Here is an 18,857-nt window from a genome sequence, read left to right as displayed (position 1 = left end):
CCGGGGCGGCGGCGGCGGCGGAGCCATGCGGGCGGCCGGGAGCCATGCACTGGGAGCGGGCGCGGCTGCCCCGCCGGGACAAGGTATCGCGGGGGCGGCGGGGCCGGGTGCCCCCGGCGCCGAGCTGTCCCCCTGCGCTAGCCGCTCTCGCCTCTTGCCGTTCGCATTTCGTGGGCTCAGCAGAGCGCTGGGCTCGGCGCTTGGTGCTCGGCGCTTGGGATATTCCTCCCGCTTTTGCCTTTCGCCTCCGTTTAACTCTTCCCGAAACGGGAGTGGTCTGCTCCTGGGGCGACTAGAGATAAGTCTGCTCTGAGAGTGTCATCGTCCGCTGAATGCGCACAGTGCCTTTCTTCTCACTGACCGAAAAACAAAAGGATTTACTTTGGTTGCAAAGCATGATGCATTTCTAATAAGTTGCAGTGGGGTTTTTGGCTTTTTGTTTGCTCGTTGCTGAAAYGGACACTGTCCTCTGAAACTTGCGTCTGCGTTCGCGCCGTGTGGAGGCTCCCGCTCCRGGTGCGGGTCGCCGGCAGCGCACGCTGCAGGCCTGACAGTCGGGGGTAGGGGTTGTTTCCAGAGCTCTGAGCTCTGTTTGTGGTTTGCTAGTTGTTTTCTGGTAAGTTTCATACTTTTGCTTTCATATAAATAAACAAAACCCTGGGAATTCAGTTTGTTATATGATGCTTGGTATATGTGATTTTTTGCTTTCACAGCTCTTTTATTTACATTTTTACTCCACTGTTGTTTGAGCTGATGTTCATATATCAAAACTTCCCAGATCTCAGACTCCTAAACCCAGGCTTCCTTTCTTCTTTTGTGCTTGAGTTTTTACCTGCTTAAGGCCAATACATTGGCTTACTTGCTTGGGACATTGTTTTTTTCTTAACTTTTATTAGATGGCTGTGAAGCATACGAAGAGGCAAGTTGATTGGTACAAGAAAGGATGTCTTGGCACTAGCAAAGCTGGTTATTTGTGCTTATATTTGTCTTTCTCCCTGCCTAGATCGAGCGATTGGAAGTCAGCAGCCTAGCCCAAACCTCTAGCGCAGTTGCCTCGAGCACTGATGGCAGCATCAACACAGACTCAATTGATGGGACCCCAGACCCTCAGCGTACAAAAGTGGCCATCACTCACCTGCAGCAGAAGATACTGAAGTTGACTGAGCAGATCAAAATCGAACAAACAGCCCGTGATAACAATGTGGCAGAGTATCTGAAACTGGCTAATAATGCTGACAAGCAGCAGAGCGCCCGCATCAAGCAAGTGTTTGAGAAGAAGAATCAGAAGTCAGCCCAGACCATCCTGCAGCTACAGAAGAAACTAGAACATTACCATCGAAAGCTGCGGGAGATTGAACAGAATGGGATCCCTCGACAACCAAAGGATGTCTTCAGGGATATGCATCAGGGTTTGAAGGATGTCGGAGCAAAAGTCACTGGCTTCAGTGAGGGTGTAGTAGACAGTGTTAAAGGTGGGCTTTCCAGTTTCTCCCAAGCTACACATTCAGCAGCAGGAGCTGTGGTTTCCAAACCTCGGGAGATTGCCTCCCTCATAAGGAACAAGTTTGGGAGTGCAGACAATATTGCTAGTCTGAAAGATTCCTTAGAAGAAGGCCAGGAAGATGGGACAGGAGGCAAGGCTCTAGGCGTTATTCAGAACTTCCAGTCAAGCCCAAAATATGGCAGTGAAGAGGATTGTTCCAGTGCCACATCAGGCTCAGTGGGAGGCAACAGCACCACAGGGGGTCCTGTGGGAGCTTCTGGCTCCAAAACAAACACTCTGGATATGCAGAGCTCAGGGTTTGATGCAATACTACATGAGATTCAAGAAATTCGAGAGACACAGGCAAGACTGGAAGAATCATTTGAGGACCTTAAGGTTCGTTATCAGAGGGATTACTCATTAATAATGCAGACTCTGCAAGAGGAGCGGTACAGGTAAGTACTTTTTTACTTAGTTGCCATATTAAACGCTGAGAGTTGTAGAGTACTGGAGCTCTTGACAGTACTCAGCAGGCTATTGCCAGCAGCCTGATTCAGATGCAAAGCTCCTTAGTGTTCTCAGTGTTTCACCTTCCTAACTTTGTCTTTGTAAATGCTGTTACCTTGCTGCTCATCTCCCTTTCTGCGGACAAAAAAAATTATTTCATAGCCTTTCCTAGGTAAAGAGGCAAGCCCAAGAGGTTTAGAAAGATGCTGTAAAGGACCAGGAGTACATTGATGCAGTTACTGTTACCCACACTCTGCTTTTCCCTGGAAAAAAAGCCTGCAAGGGTCTGGGGCATGGCAGGAAACAGGAGGGTGCGTGCACACAATATTTTGACTCTGCCTCCTCCAGCCCGCAGATCTACATCTAGCAGAGGAAGAAATACCCCCACCCACTTTCTCAGGGCTTTCCCCAAAGTCATGCTTTGCCATTGTACCAAAATCAGGATGTGTCCTGCCCTTCATGCTGTCCCAAAGCGACAGAATTTAATGAAATGAAGTTAAATGCTAGCTACTAGTAGTGTTCTTGTCACAGAGGAAATGTGGCTCTGGAAGTGGATAACCCTGTATTTTGATCAGTCTTCCCCTCACTTGAAGGACTGGAAAGGTGGTAGAGCTGCTGAAGTACTGCCAATCTCTCATCTGGTCCAGGGAAGACTGACAGTCTGTAGGCTTCAGAGAAGCAGTCGAGCAGAATGGCAGCTATCTCTTGCAGCTAACCAGATGTTACAGCCCCCTCCCCTTCCCTGCCAAAAGAGAGGGAAAAGTCCTGAGAGGGCCCCTTTTCTCTCCCATTCCATTTTGGTTATGAGAGTTCTCAGCATGCCACCTGTCAGAGCTGAGCAGCAGCCCAGCAGAACGCGTTATGTCCTACCTATCAAACGCTGGAGCAAAGGCTCATCCCCCAACTCCCCTAGCGGGAGAGTGTTACAGGACTGGTTTTCTGCCAGCTATTCAGGACACGACCAGTCTGAATTCAATGTGATTCTTCAACTGCATGTTCAAAACTTTAAATAAAAAATACAAGGGACCCAACTCCTCGTTTTGTTGGAGGACAGCGGGCTTTTGTAAAGACTTTGCTTATGGTCTTTATCACGTAGAGCTGTGTATGCAACACAGTTTGTGAGGCTCAGCACAGTAGCTTGGTGCTGGGGACAGGCCTTCTGATGTACTACGTGCCACATGCTGTGTTGGTTTACACAGTACTACACAGAGTGGCCCTACAAATTTTTAGGCATGCTGGTGCCAGATTACTGAAAAAATATTTGAAAAGGCTTAGCCTCTTGGATCTTGTAGAGACAGCAAACTTTCAGTGTGTTTTGCAAACTTGGGTTGACAAAGCCAGACCAACATCATTTTCTAACCCCGCTTTGCAACAGTCAGCCATTTAACTGACACTGGAGCCTGCACAGCAGCTTTGGTTTCTCCTACTCCATTGCCACGAAGTCACATAGTGAAGCGACACGGAACCGATCCTCTGCTCCCCAGCAGAGAGGGATCCTGTTGTTTGCTGCTGCATAGGTTGTTGTTTGACACGCAGCACGCTGAGTGCATGCGTACTCGTAAAGGATAGCTGCATGCAAGCACAATACAGCTGAAGACCAGAAAATACAATGGAAGATTTGGGGACTGATGTATGTTGTCAGCCAAACTGGCTAGTCGTTCCCTGAAGCCGTTTAGCAAGGTTTACATGGGTCCTCACCCTCGCCCAATGTAAAGGCATATATCATGCAGCATTAACCTCTCCTGACTGCTCCCCTGCAAGCGAGCCCACAGCCAGCTGCTGCGCAAGGTGGCCTGGAGCAAAAAGCTCCCCAGAGAATCTGTATTTGAGCTGTAAAGGTGTAAAAAAGATAGTGTCTTAGACTTGCTGTTTGGAAAGTTGATGTAAATTAACTAAAGGTGTGACCTTTAAAGAAGACTAGCTAAGCCACATGGAGTGCCCTTGCCTCTACAGGTTTTCAGAGATGAGCAGGTAACTGCAGATCCACAAGGAGCTCGTGGATTAATCACAGTGAGGCAAATACCTCGTTGTAGAAATCCAGATTCTTGTTTGTTACTTTCTGTATTTTAAAACATCATGAATATAAAAGCTAGCATCACCCTGAGATCTGGGTACCAAAGCAGAGAGGTTAAGTAATATGTCCAAGGGGACAGAGGAAGGCACTGCCTTGGCCAGGCAGGCTGGCACCTGTTCCCGCTGACCAGTAACCTCGTCTTGGTCTCTAGTTCTCTTCACAAAAACCTAAAGAGATGGGAGTGGAGATTGTGGTTTGAAGCTGGGAGGCTTGGGATTCGGATTAATCATAACTGGCCTTTAAAAGCTATAAATACCTCATAACGGTGTTCTATTTCTGGGACGCTTTTGAAAATGAGCACTGTGTGCAGTTAGAGTTTAAAAAAGGAAGTATTTTAGAGAAGCCTTTGTGTGCAAGGCGGCCTGAGTATTTGTGTTGTCCCTGGCAGCTAGAAGAAAGCACGCTCCATAATGTTTTCTGTCTCCGTCTTTGGCCACTTCCTCTTTCTTAGCTCTTCCACTTTTTGCAGGTTCTAATATTTTTTCCTTGTACACTGACTAAGTTTCTGTTTATCAGCCATGACTTGCCCTGCAGGTTTTCCACGAGCTGCTCGGTCTCCTCCCTGCCTTTCCGGCTGCCAATCGGTGTGACTGCTCTGTTAGCAGCCCTGGGGCAGGGAGCTGCTGCTGCGTGGGTCGGTCGTCGCGCCGGTTCTCCTGGCTCTGCCTCCTGATCTGGGYCTGCAGTGGCAGCTGGCGAGGCCGGGAGGGCAGAGCCCTGGCCCCGGAGCACCTCCCGCTCCTCGCTCCTCGCAGCAGAGTCCTTAGGAAGGAAGAGCCTGGCCCAGGCCTTGGCGCTTCTTGGAACAGGCTGAAACAGCCCCTTGCTTATCTCACCACTTGGAAGCTGGCAGCTGTTTACTGATATAAGCAGGGACTTTCTGTGCTGTTGAGACCTAAATACAGTTCCTGCTGAGTATTTTCATGTTTCTTGTCCCTTTAGGAACCTGTTTGTACGCAGTGAGAACATGAGCTCACATACTTGAGATGCCGCCAGTCTGAGGCTTTGGGATTTTTCCCAAACCCAGCATCCTTGGAATATGTATTTAGATCTCCCGTGTTCCTGTCAGGAAAAATCAGTCATCCAAAATGCTAGAAGTTTGTGCTTTCATTTAACTAATTTTTGCTGTAGTCTAATTGCTGGACTTCATTCTGTCCTCATTATTTTTTTAAAATAGATTAAACACACTAAGCCTTTGAGGTCTAGAGTGGTTGAACAAGCCTTTCTACAGTATGCCAGGGCAGTGAAAGCTGCACGTTTAGTCAGAAGGATCCTCACCCAGGTATGAAGGCACCAAAACGTTCCTGCAAAGCTGTTTCCTTTCACCAGGGAGGGCTTTGGAGCTAGAAGTGCAAGATAAATAATTGGCACAGAGAGCAAGCTCTGTCCCTTGCGTACCATCTAGATAGTAGACTTGGAGTATATTGCAAGTAGATACTGCTTTTAGCTATTGCTCCACTATTGAAAGCAATGTGTTCAGTAGCATAAAAACGTAATTGCATAATGGGAGTAAAAATAAGATGAGATTCTGTATGAAGCAGTTATTAAAAAAGTCCATCTTGGCAGGTGTGTTTGACAAGAGAGTTCACTCTGTACTGTAAAGATCTTTTAGCATCAGTTCGGGCAGTTTCTTCACTTGCCAGAGCACTTGCTGATTGCAGATAAAATAACTCCATCGTCATGTCTCTCCCTTACATATGCTCTGTTAGCTTTGCATTTGCAGGTATTACTTCAAAATGCCTTAGAGCCCGTAAGAAATGATACTGTCGTTGTTTTTCTTGGCCTTTTTCAAGTCAGTTCCCTGGCTCCCAAATAGTGAGCCTCAGCAAATGGGTTAAAATCTAACGTGACTTTTCTCAATTAAGTATTTCCATATCCCATGACTGCAAGCCAGGACCCAGAAGTGTACTAGGTGTCTTCATTTCTCCTGTTGTGAGCACCTCCGAGGATGAGATACTCGCAGCAGTTGTCACTAGTCCATTACATAGAAAAGTTTCTGTGCTATAGCTTGTTAATCTAGACTCTATGAATTTTAATGGGAAATTTCACTTTTTAGCTAGTGAATAGATCATTCTCGGAGTCTGATGAGGAATAGAGTGGGATTTGCTCAGTCGAGGCACTGCTGTTTTCGCAAGTAGGTTTAGTCTGTTGCATAGAKGCTGCTAATCATGTATTGAAGAGGGAAGTGTGATTAAGTCTTAACCCTCTTCACAAGTGTCTTATCCCTTTTTCTTTTTGTAATACCTCTGAACGAAATGTGAACCATCTTTCCTTTGGAAAATCCTGGCTCCTGGGCCTGTAAACCACATGAAGCCATTTTAGCTTTTCGTATTAGAACAGCAGTACAAAGCAGCAGGAAGAGAAAAATGTGTTCTCTAAATTGTGGGTAATATGACAGGGAGTGAAAAGGAGATGAACAGAGGAGTGTAATTTCAAAAATAAGTCTGATTTCTTTTAAATGACCCAACTCGGCATTTGCCTGGCATACCAGGTACAGTCTGCAAAAGCCACAGGTGATTCTCAGGTGACAAGGGAGAAAGCGTTCAAGGTGAGGGGGGAGCTCCTTGGCAGGGAAGATCAGGTATGGGACAAGCTAGCAGCCCTGCATTCGGGGCAGGGAAGATTGGAGCCAACTATTTGCTAATCATATTATGCTTAAACTGTTAAATGTACGGATTTGGAAGGTTTCCTTATGCTTCCTGTAGATTAAGGTAACACTGAAGTTATTAAAATATAATTGTTTGTTGTTAGAGAACAGGATTTAAGCTGCCTGGCAACAGTCATTTTATGAAATGTGTTTATGTGGAGGGAGGATAAAAGACATAATCAAGATATTTTCTGAAATGTTTAAGTTCCTTTTTCTCCCGCTGGAGAAAACTAAAATATATTAACAAACTGAATTTATTTCCTGTAATTTTTGCTGCCTTTGGGACTTTGAGTGAGCTTGGTTCTGAATTCTTGGTTGTTGGCAACCAAGCTATTTTTTAAATAGCCAGGGAACAAATGGCAATATTAAATATCTGGGCTCCTTCATTAGCCAGTCTTCACATTGCTGTTCCCATGTTTGCAGCTTGTAGTTCTGGAGAAACCAGTTTTTTTGTGCGTCCTGTCCTGTCTTGGTTTCCCCAGCTATTTCAGCAGCTTTCCGGGCTGAGCTGTGTCAGCTGATGGTTGTCATAGTCTCACTACTGCTTGACCACACGCCTGTGTCACTGTTGGAAATTGTCATACGATGCCTGACTCCTCCTCGATAGTTTAAAGGAGTACTGCACAGAAAGTCTCTTCCAAATCTTTATTTAAAAACAAAAACTCCAGCCCATTTATACAGGCCAGCTTATGCCTAGATATTCTGAATGTTTAGCTGGTGAAGTACCCAAAACCTTGGGAAAAAAACAGAAGTAGGTTTCTTGTTTTTACTAGTTTCAGAACTTGTAGTTAAACTTTTGTTAATAGATAAGTACTGTTTATGCATTTTATGCATGTGTATACCTGTATAAATTAAATTGATATGGAGGTAGAGGGGAACTGAATTTAAAACAAGAAATTGTCTCTACATGCTGAATTTGCTATGAATTTTACAGTTATTAGTGTCAAGGGTTAGATGATCAGAGTAATACTGTGAGTTTTTTCCATGCTGTTGTCATGAGCAGACAGTTGAATGGTAAAACCCCAATGTCCACAACAGCTGTACCCATACTTAAATTCCCATCAGAGCTGTAACTCATAATGAACCAAGAATGAGAAACTCTTCCTTTAGGGAAGAGGTTCAATTGTACCTAGCTTAGCATTTCTGACCTTTGAACTAATTGTTTAATCCATATGTGTGTATTTACCTTTTGGAAGCAGTAGATATACTTGCCTGATTTTAAAAAGGTATTCAAACATGGTTTGCTTGTAAAGCACTTAAAATTCCAAAAATGAAGAGTTTCATACAAATGGAAAAATATCCCTAGTGTATTTTGAAACTGAGAAAATAACATTATGGATCTATCACTGAAGTTAATTTAAAACTCTGTCAATCGGAGAAACACCTTTATCTCTCATGGAATTATCACAACTCCGATTTTTGTGTAACCTCCTTCCTCAGGACTGCTCCTAGTCTGTTCACCACTAGAAAAGTGTTAGCGTGATTTATGTGCCCTTCTTATAAATAGTATGATAATCTTTGCTAGTTAAAAGATTCATTCACAGGAGATAAAGAAATCACAACCATCCGTATGGCCTTACATGTAAAGACCAGGCAAGACCATTTAGCTCTCAGATGGCCTTGGCATCAGGTGCATTTAATTGCGGTGTCATTTTCCTGCCTGCTACTGTTGGGAGTGAAGGTGAAAATGCTTAAGCGTGTTTGGTGTTGGATGGAAACGTAGTCTGGTTAAAATAAAAGTCTTGAGAATAAATGATCCTATTTCTAATTCTGTCCTTGATTCCTTGCATCACTTGAGGCATGTCATTTAACCTCTCTGTGTGTTTTTCTCCTGAGTTAAAATAGGTTTAACACTTTTCCACCTGAAAGAAGGGATGTCCTTAATTCCACGTGAGGAGACTTCACATTGTTTGTAAAGCATACATGTCAAAAAGATTGAGGTAGCCACACTAGTTTTCAAAAAAACAAAACCAAAAGTGAACAAAAAGGCTCTGCTATTCATTGCTCTGTTGTTACCAGTGTGATTTTACCTACTTCTTCTCATTAAAGCTATTATCCCATTTCTAGATGTGAAAGACTAGAAGAGCAGCTAAATGACCTGACTGAGCTCCATCAGAATGAGATCCTAAATTTAAAACAGGAGCTGGCCAGCATGGAGGAGAAAATTGCCTATCAGTCTTATGAGCGAGCCCGGGACATCCAGGTGGGTCACAAAAGCGAGGGCTAACCTCCTTTCTTGCATATGCTCTTTCAATAAGTACTCCTTTGCTTTTGAGATACTTCTTTGATTCAGTATTTGTTTTTAATCCCTGTGACTTTATTACTAAACWGTGTATTAAGGAGTCCTGAAAGACCTCTGTGCAATTACTGACTCTCAGGTGACTTCCTTTGTGAAGGAGAGCTGTGTGCATTCAGCAGGAGGCAAGTTCATGTTTAGCAGGGGCCTGCCACATACTCCAAAGTAGGATTTTTAAATATATTACAGCTGTATTTGAAGCTTTTTGTTTTGGTATCAGAAACTAATGGGTTATGACATTAAAAACATTTTTTTACAGTAGTATGCCCAGTAATCTGATCTAGGGTGTGTTTGTATGTCACTAATTTTAGAGCAGTCGCCACAGATATCTAAGGAAAAAAGGTAATTGGCTTGGTATATCCACTGTGTTGAGTCAGGAAACAATTCATTCTGTTGATTTTGCCCAAATAAGGATGTATTTTTTAAGAGTGACATTTCCCTTACTATATGAAAGACCAAGGCTATGGAACTAGGAGTTTTGAAGTTGGAGGGGCCTCCAAAGACTTGGAAGGAAACAAAGCAAAAGACCTGGGAAATGATTTGAGCAGTAGCTAAACGTTATAAAGGCCAGTTCAGAAAGATAGCTATCTTCTATTTTAAAACCTTGTTGTTGATAGTTTTAGGAGGCATCTCAGTTTTGATAGCTGACTTGAGGTATTTATAGCATGAGCYGAGAATTGTAGGTCAAAGTTCTCTCTCTTTCCTCTCCCCCAAAGGAGTTGCAGCCAGGTGGTTTCCTCTGGAGACAAAGCAGGCTTTGCTTTTGGCATACTGATAGATCCAGCTGCAAGTTGAGTCAATGTCCTTTCAGGTTCCTTGCTGTTAGAACAGACTCATCAATTTTACCCATTTTTTCAAGTGATGAAGCTAAAGAGAAGCCTTCATGTTTCATTGACTTCCACAAACATTATGCAATGGCAGGGAAAGGTAACAGGTGACAGTGACCTTTAAGCTAAGGTTCAAATAAGTTAGTGTCTGGGACAGTGGTGCCATGGCCTCTGATAGAGTCAACAGCAGGCCCTCACTTTGTGGAGTGTTGCAATATTTGAGTTTTGTTCCCCTTCCTTCTTAACAGGGCAGGAAGAAGTAAGGTAGAAAGCTTAAATTGAAGTGGGATTTCTCAATAGCTTTTTTTAATCTTCATTTTACAATTCAGCACTTTTAACATAACCTTGCAAATTGAGACAGACTATTCCTCAGTGCTACAGAGGGAAACGTAAGTGTTAAGTTTCCTTGCATGAAACACTAGCTAAGAGCCTGGGCTGAGGTCTCAGGAGAACAGTGGCAGAAATCTGTAGCCAAAGATTCCTGATTCCTATTTCAGTGATCGGTCTGTGAGGCACTGCTGCTTTCTGTAGACTTCTGGATGTTATCTGAAGTTGACCTTTACGTCCTGAGAAAAGCAGTTCTGAAGAAGGGTTAAATGGGAAGATGTAAATTCATATCCCAAGAACAGGAATCTCCCCTTGCAAATCACAGCTTGCTTTAAAGCGCCTCCTCCTGGTGTCTAGCCCAGGCCCTGCATGTTGCTTGTGTTATTCCGAAGGATGGGTTGCTCCCCTTGAGGTTCATCGGGGTGAAAAGATGTCTGAAAACAGGTTACCCCTAAGTCAACAGAGCTTTAGAGTTGTTTTGTATGGGATAAAGCATTCTCCTTTCACAGGCTTTTGCTTTGCTTCTTCCTAGAGGCAGTTTCAGGAATCTCGTGCTTCTTTTCCTTCTCCTAGACTTCTCCTTTCTCCCACCCATGCAAGCTACTAAGCCTGCCTGGCGCTATGCCAGCATCATGGGTTGCTGTGGTTGGAGGAGGAGGTCGTCTTCATCCTGTAACAGTAGCTGTGCTGTCCCAGCCCTGGTGATCCTGAGACCTTTTCTTGAGCTCATTCAGCTCACTAAGTAAGCAGAAGGCAGCCCAACCTTTTTTGCTTAGTTATTTTTGTTGGATTCGTTTTCTGCCAGGCTGAACAGAGAGTTGAATGGGCTTACGGTGAGGTCAGACAAGCACAGGCCAGTGGAAGGCAAGTGATGGAAATGTGAGGTCCTGGGGTCAGGCAGAGTGGAAGAGGTGAGAGTGGACATGGTGCCTTTGCCCTCAGTGGTTTCTTCAAAGCAAAGCTAAAGTGAGCCATGTTTTGGGCAGCCTCCCCTTTCTCGATGGGTGAAGGCTGACTGGTTGCCAACTGGTGTCAGTGTCCTCAGGTCTCACCAAAAGACAGGAAGGATGGTAAGATCTCAGGTGACCCTGACCACGTACACAAACAGACAGCTGACAGTACACAGTGGCAGTCAAACTGTATGTCTTAAAGTCTGGCTTCCTGCTACCCAGCCTGTCACACTTCTCTGTTGAGGGTCTCCCATGTAAATGACATCAGAGGATTTGTTATGAACCGTCATACCTAATTGAGCTATACCCATCCTGATCTCAGTAGCATGAGATGGCACAGCTTCCTCTGCACCCACTGCAGGATATGAAATCAGCCTAGTGACTCATGTCCCGTGGGAGATGTGCAGCCCAGTGGGTAGCCCAGCCCAGTGGGGACCAGAAGCAGTGCAAGCACATGGCCCAAGGGGGCACTTGCGAGGGGCTGCTGGCAACAGGCAGTGTGTTCTTGCCGACAGGAGGCTCTGGAGGCCTGCCAGACCCGGATCTCCAAGATGGAGCTGCAGCAGCAGCAGCAGCAGGTGGTGCAGCTGGAGGGGCTGGAGAATGCCACGGCTAGAAACCTCCTGGGGAAGTTCATCAACATCCTCCTGGCTGTCATGGCTGTCCTCCTGGTCTTCGTCTCCACCGTGGCCAATTGCGTCGTGCCCCTCATGAAAACTCGCAACAGGACGTTCAGCACTTTATTCATAGTGGTTTTCATTGCCTTTCTGTGGAAGCACTGGGACGCCATCACTGGCTACTTGGAACGATTCTTGTCCCCTCCTAGATGATGGTGCAAGGAATCGGCTGCATCGCCCCTCCCGGCACTCTTGAGCATAAGCGTGGCAAAGATTAGTCAGCAACTATTCCGCTGAAGTTTTAAAGTGTCCGAGTGAATTTGTTTACATTTAGAATAACAGTTTTTCTCTGCGAGACGCATTGCAATAGTATTTTTTAGATTTTATTCAAGAACTCTTTTTGGCAAGAATCCTGGATAATTTTTATGTAGCATGGTTCTCTTTGGATGCAAATCTTAAGATTCTTTAAAGTGTACAAAAGAAATAAATAAAACACACAAATTTGGAGCATACCAATGGGCAATTAAATTGCGGCTTGAACTACTGTACTAAACCTGTCAGGAAGAGAACATGGTAGCCTAAAATGAGCAAAGCTAAATCTAGCACACAGCCTTGAATGATGGTACCACAGCAAACCTGTAACACTAAACTTTTACTGTGAAGTCTGCTCACATTCCATGCCCAAACATTTGGGTTCAGAGTGGTTTCTTTCCTTAACAAGAGAAAAAGCAACGTATGGATCGCTTTCCCAACTCAGCATCTAGGTTTGCCATTTGTGCTAACCTGACTTACAGTAATTTTCTATAAGGCTGGTTAACTTTGCTGAGCATATGAAATGGAAGCCTCATGCCATATACTGCACAGTTGTGCTACAGTATTTTGAAGTAGTCCTTTAAATACTTATCTTTAAGCAGAAGCCCTTGGTCGCACTTTTGAGGTTTTTTTTATATATGTATATTCACAGATTTAAAAAAAATCCAAACAGCATACTTGAAGAGTGTAATACTCAAACTCTCAGTGCTTCCTTATTGTTTCTAATAGGATTTTTTATTATAATTATTATTATTATTATTGGGGTTTTTTTTGGAAAGGGTTGGGAGGGTCATTACTTTTTTTTTTCCTTTTAAATAAAGAAGTGATGTTTTTAAATGAAGAAATGTGTGAATAATTGTGAGCCGTCTTGTCCTGAAACAGTTTTGAGGAGGGCAGAGAGTACTTTCTAGTGCCGGCCTGTCTGGAGTGCAGTGCTGTTCATATGCCATTTTCTGTCCTCCTGTGCATGCAGATGCAGCATCATGAAAAATATCTATCTTCTCTACACATTTTTGTCATGCAGGTTTTTTATCCTTTTTTTTTTCCAGGTTTGGGGGAGAATATGTTTTTATTTCTCATTTCCAAATCTCTCATTCTTGGCCTCAGGATGAGAACAAGGAATTTCTCTTCATCCCTTTGTAGGGGAAAGACAGATTCTTTTAAGGAAAGAAATATTGAATTGACAGTCCACTTTAAGGAATGATTCTCTTGGAAATATACCTGATTTAATTAATTWAAGTAAACTCCTAAAAAGTGAAGCCAAAGTTTTCCTCCTGTCAGTTTCTGGTAAGATCATTTGTGTGTCTGCCGAGATCTTGTTTGTACACTGTTTCCATGTAGCGTGCCAGAGGGAGCACTCTTTTCTTCAGCCATGAAGGCAAGGACTTAGCACAGGCACCTTCTCAAAGCACTAACAGCAATGTCAGCCTAAAATGTAACTCTCAAGTCGCAGCAACACGCTGTTGCTGGTGACCCATTGGTACTGGCAAGCAGGCTTCATGTCTGAGGAACCTGGGTTCTCTCTAGTTTTTTTCACTGGTGGAAAATCCCTTTCCACTCCAGCAAAGTCAAATTCAATTTCCCTCTCGTGAAATACAAAGTGACTTCTGGATTCTCTTTTTCACACCATTTGTGGTGTTTAGTTATATCCTGTTGTTTTCCTTCCCTCCAGGCTTAAGTTCCATCTAGGAACTAAATGTTCCCCAAATTACCTAAAACAGTTGAGATTATATACACATGTATATAATGCATATTTTTCACGGATATAGATGGGAGCCTGGGACTTTATGCTATGATGCAAACTCTGGGCCCTGAGAAATTCCCTCAAAATAGGTTAACACCTTTGAGGGTCGTCTGATTGCTGACAGAGACAAGCCCTCCACTGCCCAACCATCCTTCTTCCTTCAAAGGTTCTGTGTATGGTTTCCATCGTCACAGCTCTGTCTTTAAACTCAGGTACTGCATCTCCCCAGGGATCTCAGCACACCTCCCTTTGCCACCCTATGCACTAATCTGCTCCTGTCCTTGTTACAATATGAATTGCCAATTGCAACTGATTCAAGCCAAAAATAATCACTCCTCTTTCTACAGAGTTGCAGACGGAGCAAGGATTGCATAAACATTCCCTCTCTAGACCATACTTCTAGCTCCAATGAAACTCCATTCTGTTTGCTACCTTCCTCTGGCGCATACTGACTATACAGATAATTTTCACCTTCCCATTATGTAGGTTTTGTCAGAAACAAAGGTGGGGATAATAGTAAGAACTTACTTGGTATGTAATTGAAAAGCTTTGTTGCCTTTGTTTCTGGTATCTGGCCTTTGCACACTCTAGAAGAGTTCATGGTAGGTTTCGTATGTGGTCAAAGCATGAAGGAGATGACAGCCAATGAATCTGGGCGCTCAGTACCACATATTCGTATGTGGAGGAAGTATTTGTCCCTCTTCTTTCTGTCCTGATTTCATTTAGTCTGTCAACTCTGTGTCCTCTGTAAGGAACACTGTTTGATAACTTGCCAGAAGGCGTAGGCTTAATAGAAACTTTCACCTCAAAACTGTTTGGTGAAGGCCATTTACATATGGCTCTGGACAATGTCTGTCTGTCTGTCCTTTCTCTCTCGACAGGTTTTCCATTCCAGGAAGTTGTCTGCAGTAATGCCATATATGATGCTGCATCCACTTTTCATATCCTAACGTTACTGCCATGTGTTTTGCCTTTTGTCTTAGCAGAACATTTTGAGTTTCTCTCCCTCTTCAATTTGAAGGTTTGTGATGATTTCTGATAGCTTAACAATGGTTCTATTGTTGGAAATGTGATTCTAGCTTTAAAGCTCCCTTTCCTTGTAAGTGGTTGTGTTTGCTTTCTTGATGAAGCATTCCTGGACGACTCATAGAAGAGTTTCCGCCATGGATGTGAGTGCATGTGTGAGTACCTTTTATTAGCCTTTCTTACGTATGTAACCTTTGTGACCACCTCTGAGTTGCAGAATGTTTCCCAAAACATTTCATAATCAGAGTTGAAACAATTCTGAAATTACCTAGATACGTTTAGCACACATCAACCTGGCATATAAGACGGAGGAATATAATGAGCTCTGTTAGTTCAAAAAAGCAGCAGCTCTTCAGTGAGATTCCATGATTCAAACGAAGTGCATCTGTTTCCCCATCTGCTTTCTCAACGAAAAAAAATGAAGCAAAAAACTGCCGTTTTTAGTTTTATAAAATTCTCTTTGCTCTTAGCCTCATTAGTGTAGTTTAATGATACTGAGCATGCTCACAGCAATTATTTCATTGGCTTATTCCAATCTCGTGAGTTCTTAGGATCTGATCAGATTAAATGTTGAGTTCTGTACATGTTGCACTGGGACAGAAAAGACACTGTCTTTCAGCTTTGAAAAATATGCATTTTTTCAGTAAACAAAAAGCAGCATTATTACAAAAGAAGCCAGGCTACAAAGGGTTCAAGATTGGGTAGTTTTACCAGTTTTTAAGTGAATTCTGAATGTGGCTAAAGAGTTAAAAACCCTGTGTGTCTGTGTTGTGTATGCCAGGTGGTATAGTAGTAGGCAATTGACTTAGCTGTAAGTGTGTTTTAAAAGTGTAAAAAATAAACAGAAAAACTCACTTGCACGGGTTGAAGAGTACAGAAATGACACTTGTGAACGTAACACTGTAGTTTATAGATCTTAAGCTGCTAATTGTTGAGAGAGATTTACATTTGTCTTGTCTGGTTGTCACGGATTTATCTGCGACACTTTTACTGTACATAAAAAAAAATTTAAATAAAGACCTCTGCTATTAACACTGGCCTAGTTTGGATGTTTCCAAAAGGACTGTGGGATGTTCATGAAAAAGGAGTGGTGTATGAAGAGTGGGCTGAACCTCTTCCTAATAGCTTCAAAGTTGACCAGGTTCTCTATAAATCTTGTCATCAAGCTTCACCCTATAATCAGCCATACGCCGTGTGGGCATGGTGAGCATAAATTACCTTTATTGTTCATACTCTCTGGGCAGAGGAGGGAGGAAAAACATCACTGTAGTCTTTCATCCATTTGCTTCCCGTCCACCTAGGTTCCTAGATGCTGAGATAGTCTCTGCAGAGGTCTCTGCCTTTCTGTGCAGATACCAAGCCTCTCTGTGTGGCTCACACATCACTACGCCCCTCCCTACCTGGAGGGCAGAGGTGTGAGATTCAGCTGGAGATAACAAACAGCTGACACCACTTGCCCAAGAAGCCTCTAGAACTGGGAGTTGGTCCTGTATTTTCGTACTGAGCAGGTGTGTGATCCAGCTGCCCCGGTTGAGAAGGGGTGGGGGCTGGCTCTCACTTCTTTGGAGTTTTTCCTTACTGAGTTTTCAGGATCAGCTCTGCACTGAGCTGCACGTGCAGAAGGTGGTGTTTGCAGCCTCACCCATTCTCACATGGGTCTCCTGGTGGAGCAGATCCTGGCCYCCGGTCAGGCCTCAACAAAGAAGAATTCAGCTAGTAGGATGGCATCTGCTGACCAAGCACCCRCTCTAAGATCTACTCTTTCTCTAAGAGAGTCCATGTGATGTCCGTTGGGTCACCACTCTAAACATAAATATTTTATATGCCAAGGTTCATGGAAGAATTTCTGAATTCTTTCATATTTTTACAATCTGGGAATGGGCAGATTTGCTGATATGGAGAAAATACTCCTTTTTTTTTTTTTTTTTTTTTGCTTTTGGTTAACTGACCTGGAGAACGAATAACTGAAAAGGGAATTGCAGCAACTCTAAGGAGAGAGAGATGGGGTTACTTTTTCTGTTGTCAGAGAAACATACAAATGCTATAAAACCAGCAAGAGATCAATAAAGCAAAAGCAGCTGTGTCCAGTTATTTTCTCCCCACAATCCTGGTGCAACTGGAATGCAAATTCCAGCAGATCATGGATGAAGCAAATATTTCTGTGCTGCTTTTGCTGGAACTGGTCGATTCAAGATGGGACATGGGTGTTGGTTGTAAGGTTTAATGCATTCTTTTAGGATGTCATCTGATAGGTGCCAGTTGGAGTAAGTGTGGTTGTTGCATATGGCTCAGGACCACAAAACAGCGAGGAGCAGGATGACCAAGGGTGTAAGCAGTGGCCTTCTACTCCCAAGTCAACAGTTTTAATCCCATCATTAAGAAGATGAGGAATCATTACATAGTTATCTTTTTGATTAGGGAAGTGGGAAGTGATGTGGTATCCACCCATGTCCTGGGGGACAAACAGGGACGTAGCAAGGGCATGGCTGTGCTGGATTGCCACAATGGAGGTGACACATTGTCAGATCTTTCACACAGGTACTGTCATTCTTCCAGACACTGATGTGTTGATAGGGAAAATTTGGGCAAGGAGGCAGCTGTGTACCGTTAAGACTTCTGTCTCCAAGCTGTATCTTAGCAAGCACTGCATTCACTTTCCCCTTTAAATGACAAAGTTGGTTARTGGTTTGTTGGCCTCAATGAGCCCTCCCTAGTAAGTTTGGAGGTTAAAAAAAAAAAAACAAAAACAAAAAATAGAGGAAGTTGATTCTGTACTATCAGAGTTAGTATGAACATGAGCCATCCTTGGTCAAACCTGCTTTGCTGAGTAGTTAATTCCCTAAGTAGATCTCTTCTGAATCTAGGAATGAATAAGAACCAAGCATGYGCGTGCTGCCTTTTGCTGCTTCTACAAGCCCTGGCCCAAAGGAATTTACTTAGCAGAACGGGGAATGCTGGCTGCGAAGCAAGGCAGGAACCGGAGGAAAAACTGCGGTGTGTTGCCAGCCGCCCATCCCTGGTGCAGGTTTACCTGTAGCCCTGTCTGTGTCCAGCTGATGGTCAGTTTGCCTTGCAAGCAAGAGACCTGAAGGACTGCAAGCATTCCTCCACTACACATGCACTAAGGCACTTAAATCTTGTGAGAGTCAAATATCAACTATGTGAACACCGCATCGGCTCTGTCAACTAGCACTTTGTTTCCAGCTGGTTCAGTGCTAGGGGCAGTTTTGAAGTGAATATTCTGCTCCTGTGGGAGAGGGGTCACTGAAAGAGGATGGGGATCATATGCAAGTCACATTTCACTGATGGAGCTCTCCTCAGCAGAACTCCTCTTCACGGAACTAACATCCCTTTGATTGTCCTACTAATTGTCTTCAGCATTATGGAGCAATTACGATGGATAGCATGGGGATAACAGCAGTCATCTTCATTTCCCTTCTCATGCGTGACAGGAACAGTCTTTCACACAAAATACCAGATTTCCTTGGAACTTTGGTTGATGTTGGTTCCAAGATGGTCTTGTGAAAGATCTTTTCCTTGATATCTCAGACCAACTACAGCAACACAGTTCACATCTCTGTACTTTTTACCCTCTTTGGAAGTATACTGCAGCGTATTGGCTGGAGCTTCATCTGTCCCATGCATCCCCTTCTCAGCTGGGAAGTCCTGCTGCTTTCCACAAAGAGCTGGTCTGTGTGTGCACAGGTCGATTCCCTGAGGCGGTGAAGTCTGAAAATGCAGTCCGGGGCAGCACGTGCGAGCAGTGGGCCTGCTGCTCCCACCAGGCAGCCGAGGAGAGGTAAGCACAGCGATTTCAAGCCTACAGTAATGTGCAGAAGGAGCAAATGACCCTTTCGAAAACTATAAGAAGCTTCTTTTATTCCAAAAAGCCTGGATGTGGGAGACCAGAAGCAACTGGGCCCATTTGGGTGCGGGATGCTTCGCTGAGGGCCTCTTGGCTTGCGGCGAGGAGCCCGTAGGCAGCGCGCCCGCGGGCCGCGGCCTCTGCTGCCACGCGGCGGCGGCGCCAGGGACTGCGCCGAGCCG

The 18,857-nt window shown here is 44.1% G+C and overlaps 1 protein-coding gene across 3 annotated transcripts in view; it reads left to right on the top strand.

The window, feature by feature from the left end:
• Positions 1 to 15,842, top strand: part of TMCC1 (transmembrane and coiled-coil domain family 1) — a 120,294-nt gene extending 104,452 nt beyond the window's left edge. For all 3 annotated transcript variants that reach the window (XM_085308886.1, XM_085308888.1, XM_085308887.1), the window contains 3 exons: positions 1,004 to 1,938; positions 8,779 to 8,914; positions 11,627 to 15,842. In XM_085308886.1, the coding sequence (XP_085165012.1) occupies positions 1,004 to 1,938; positions 8,779 to 8,914; positions 11,627 to 11,941 (1,386 nt within the window). In that variant the 3' untranslated portion in view covers positions 11,942 to 15,842. The remainder of the gene's footprint in view (positions 1 to 1,003; positions 1,939 to 8,778; positions 8,915 to 11,626) is intronic.
• The last annotated feature ends 3,015 nt before the right edge of the window (positions 15,843 to 18,857 follow it).

This window comes from Rhea americana, unplaced genomic scaffold (genome assembly GCF_003343005.1).
Source record: "Rhea americana isolate MKP2758 unplaced genomic scaffold, rheAme1 scaffold_286, whole genome shotgun sequence".
NCBI classification, from domain to species: domain Eukaryota; kingdom Metazoa; phylum Chordata; class Aves; order Rheiformes; family Rheidae; genus Rhea; species Rhea americana.
Note: the sequence above shows the minus strand (reverse complement) of the source record. Positions and strands in the feature narration are given on the sequence as shown.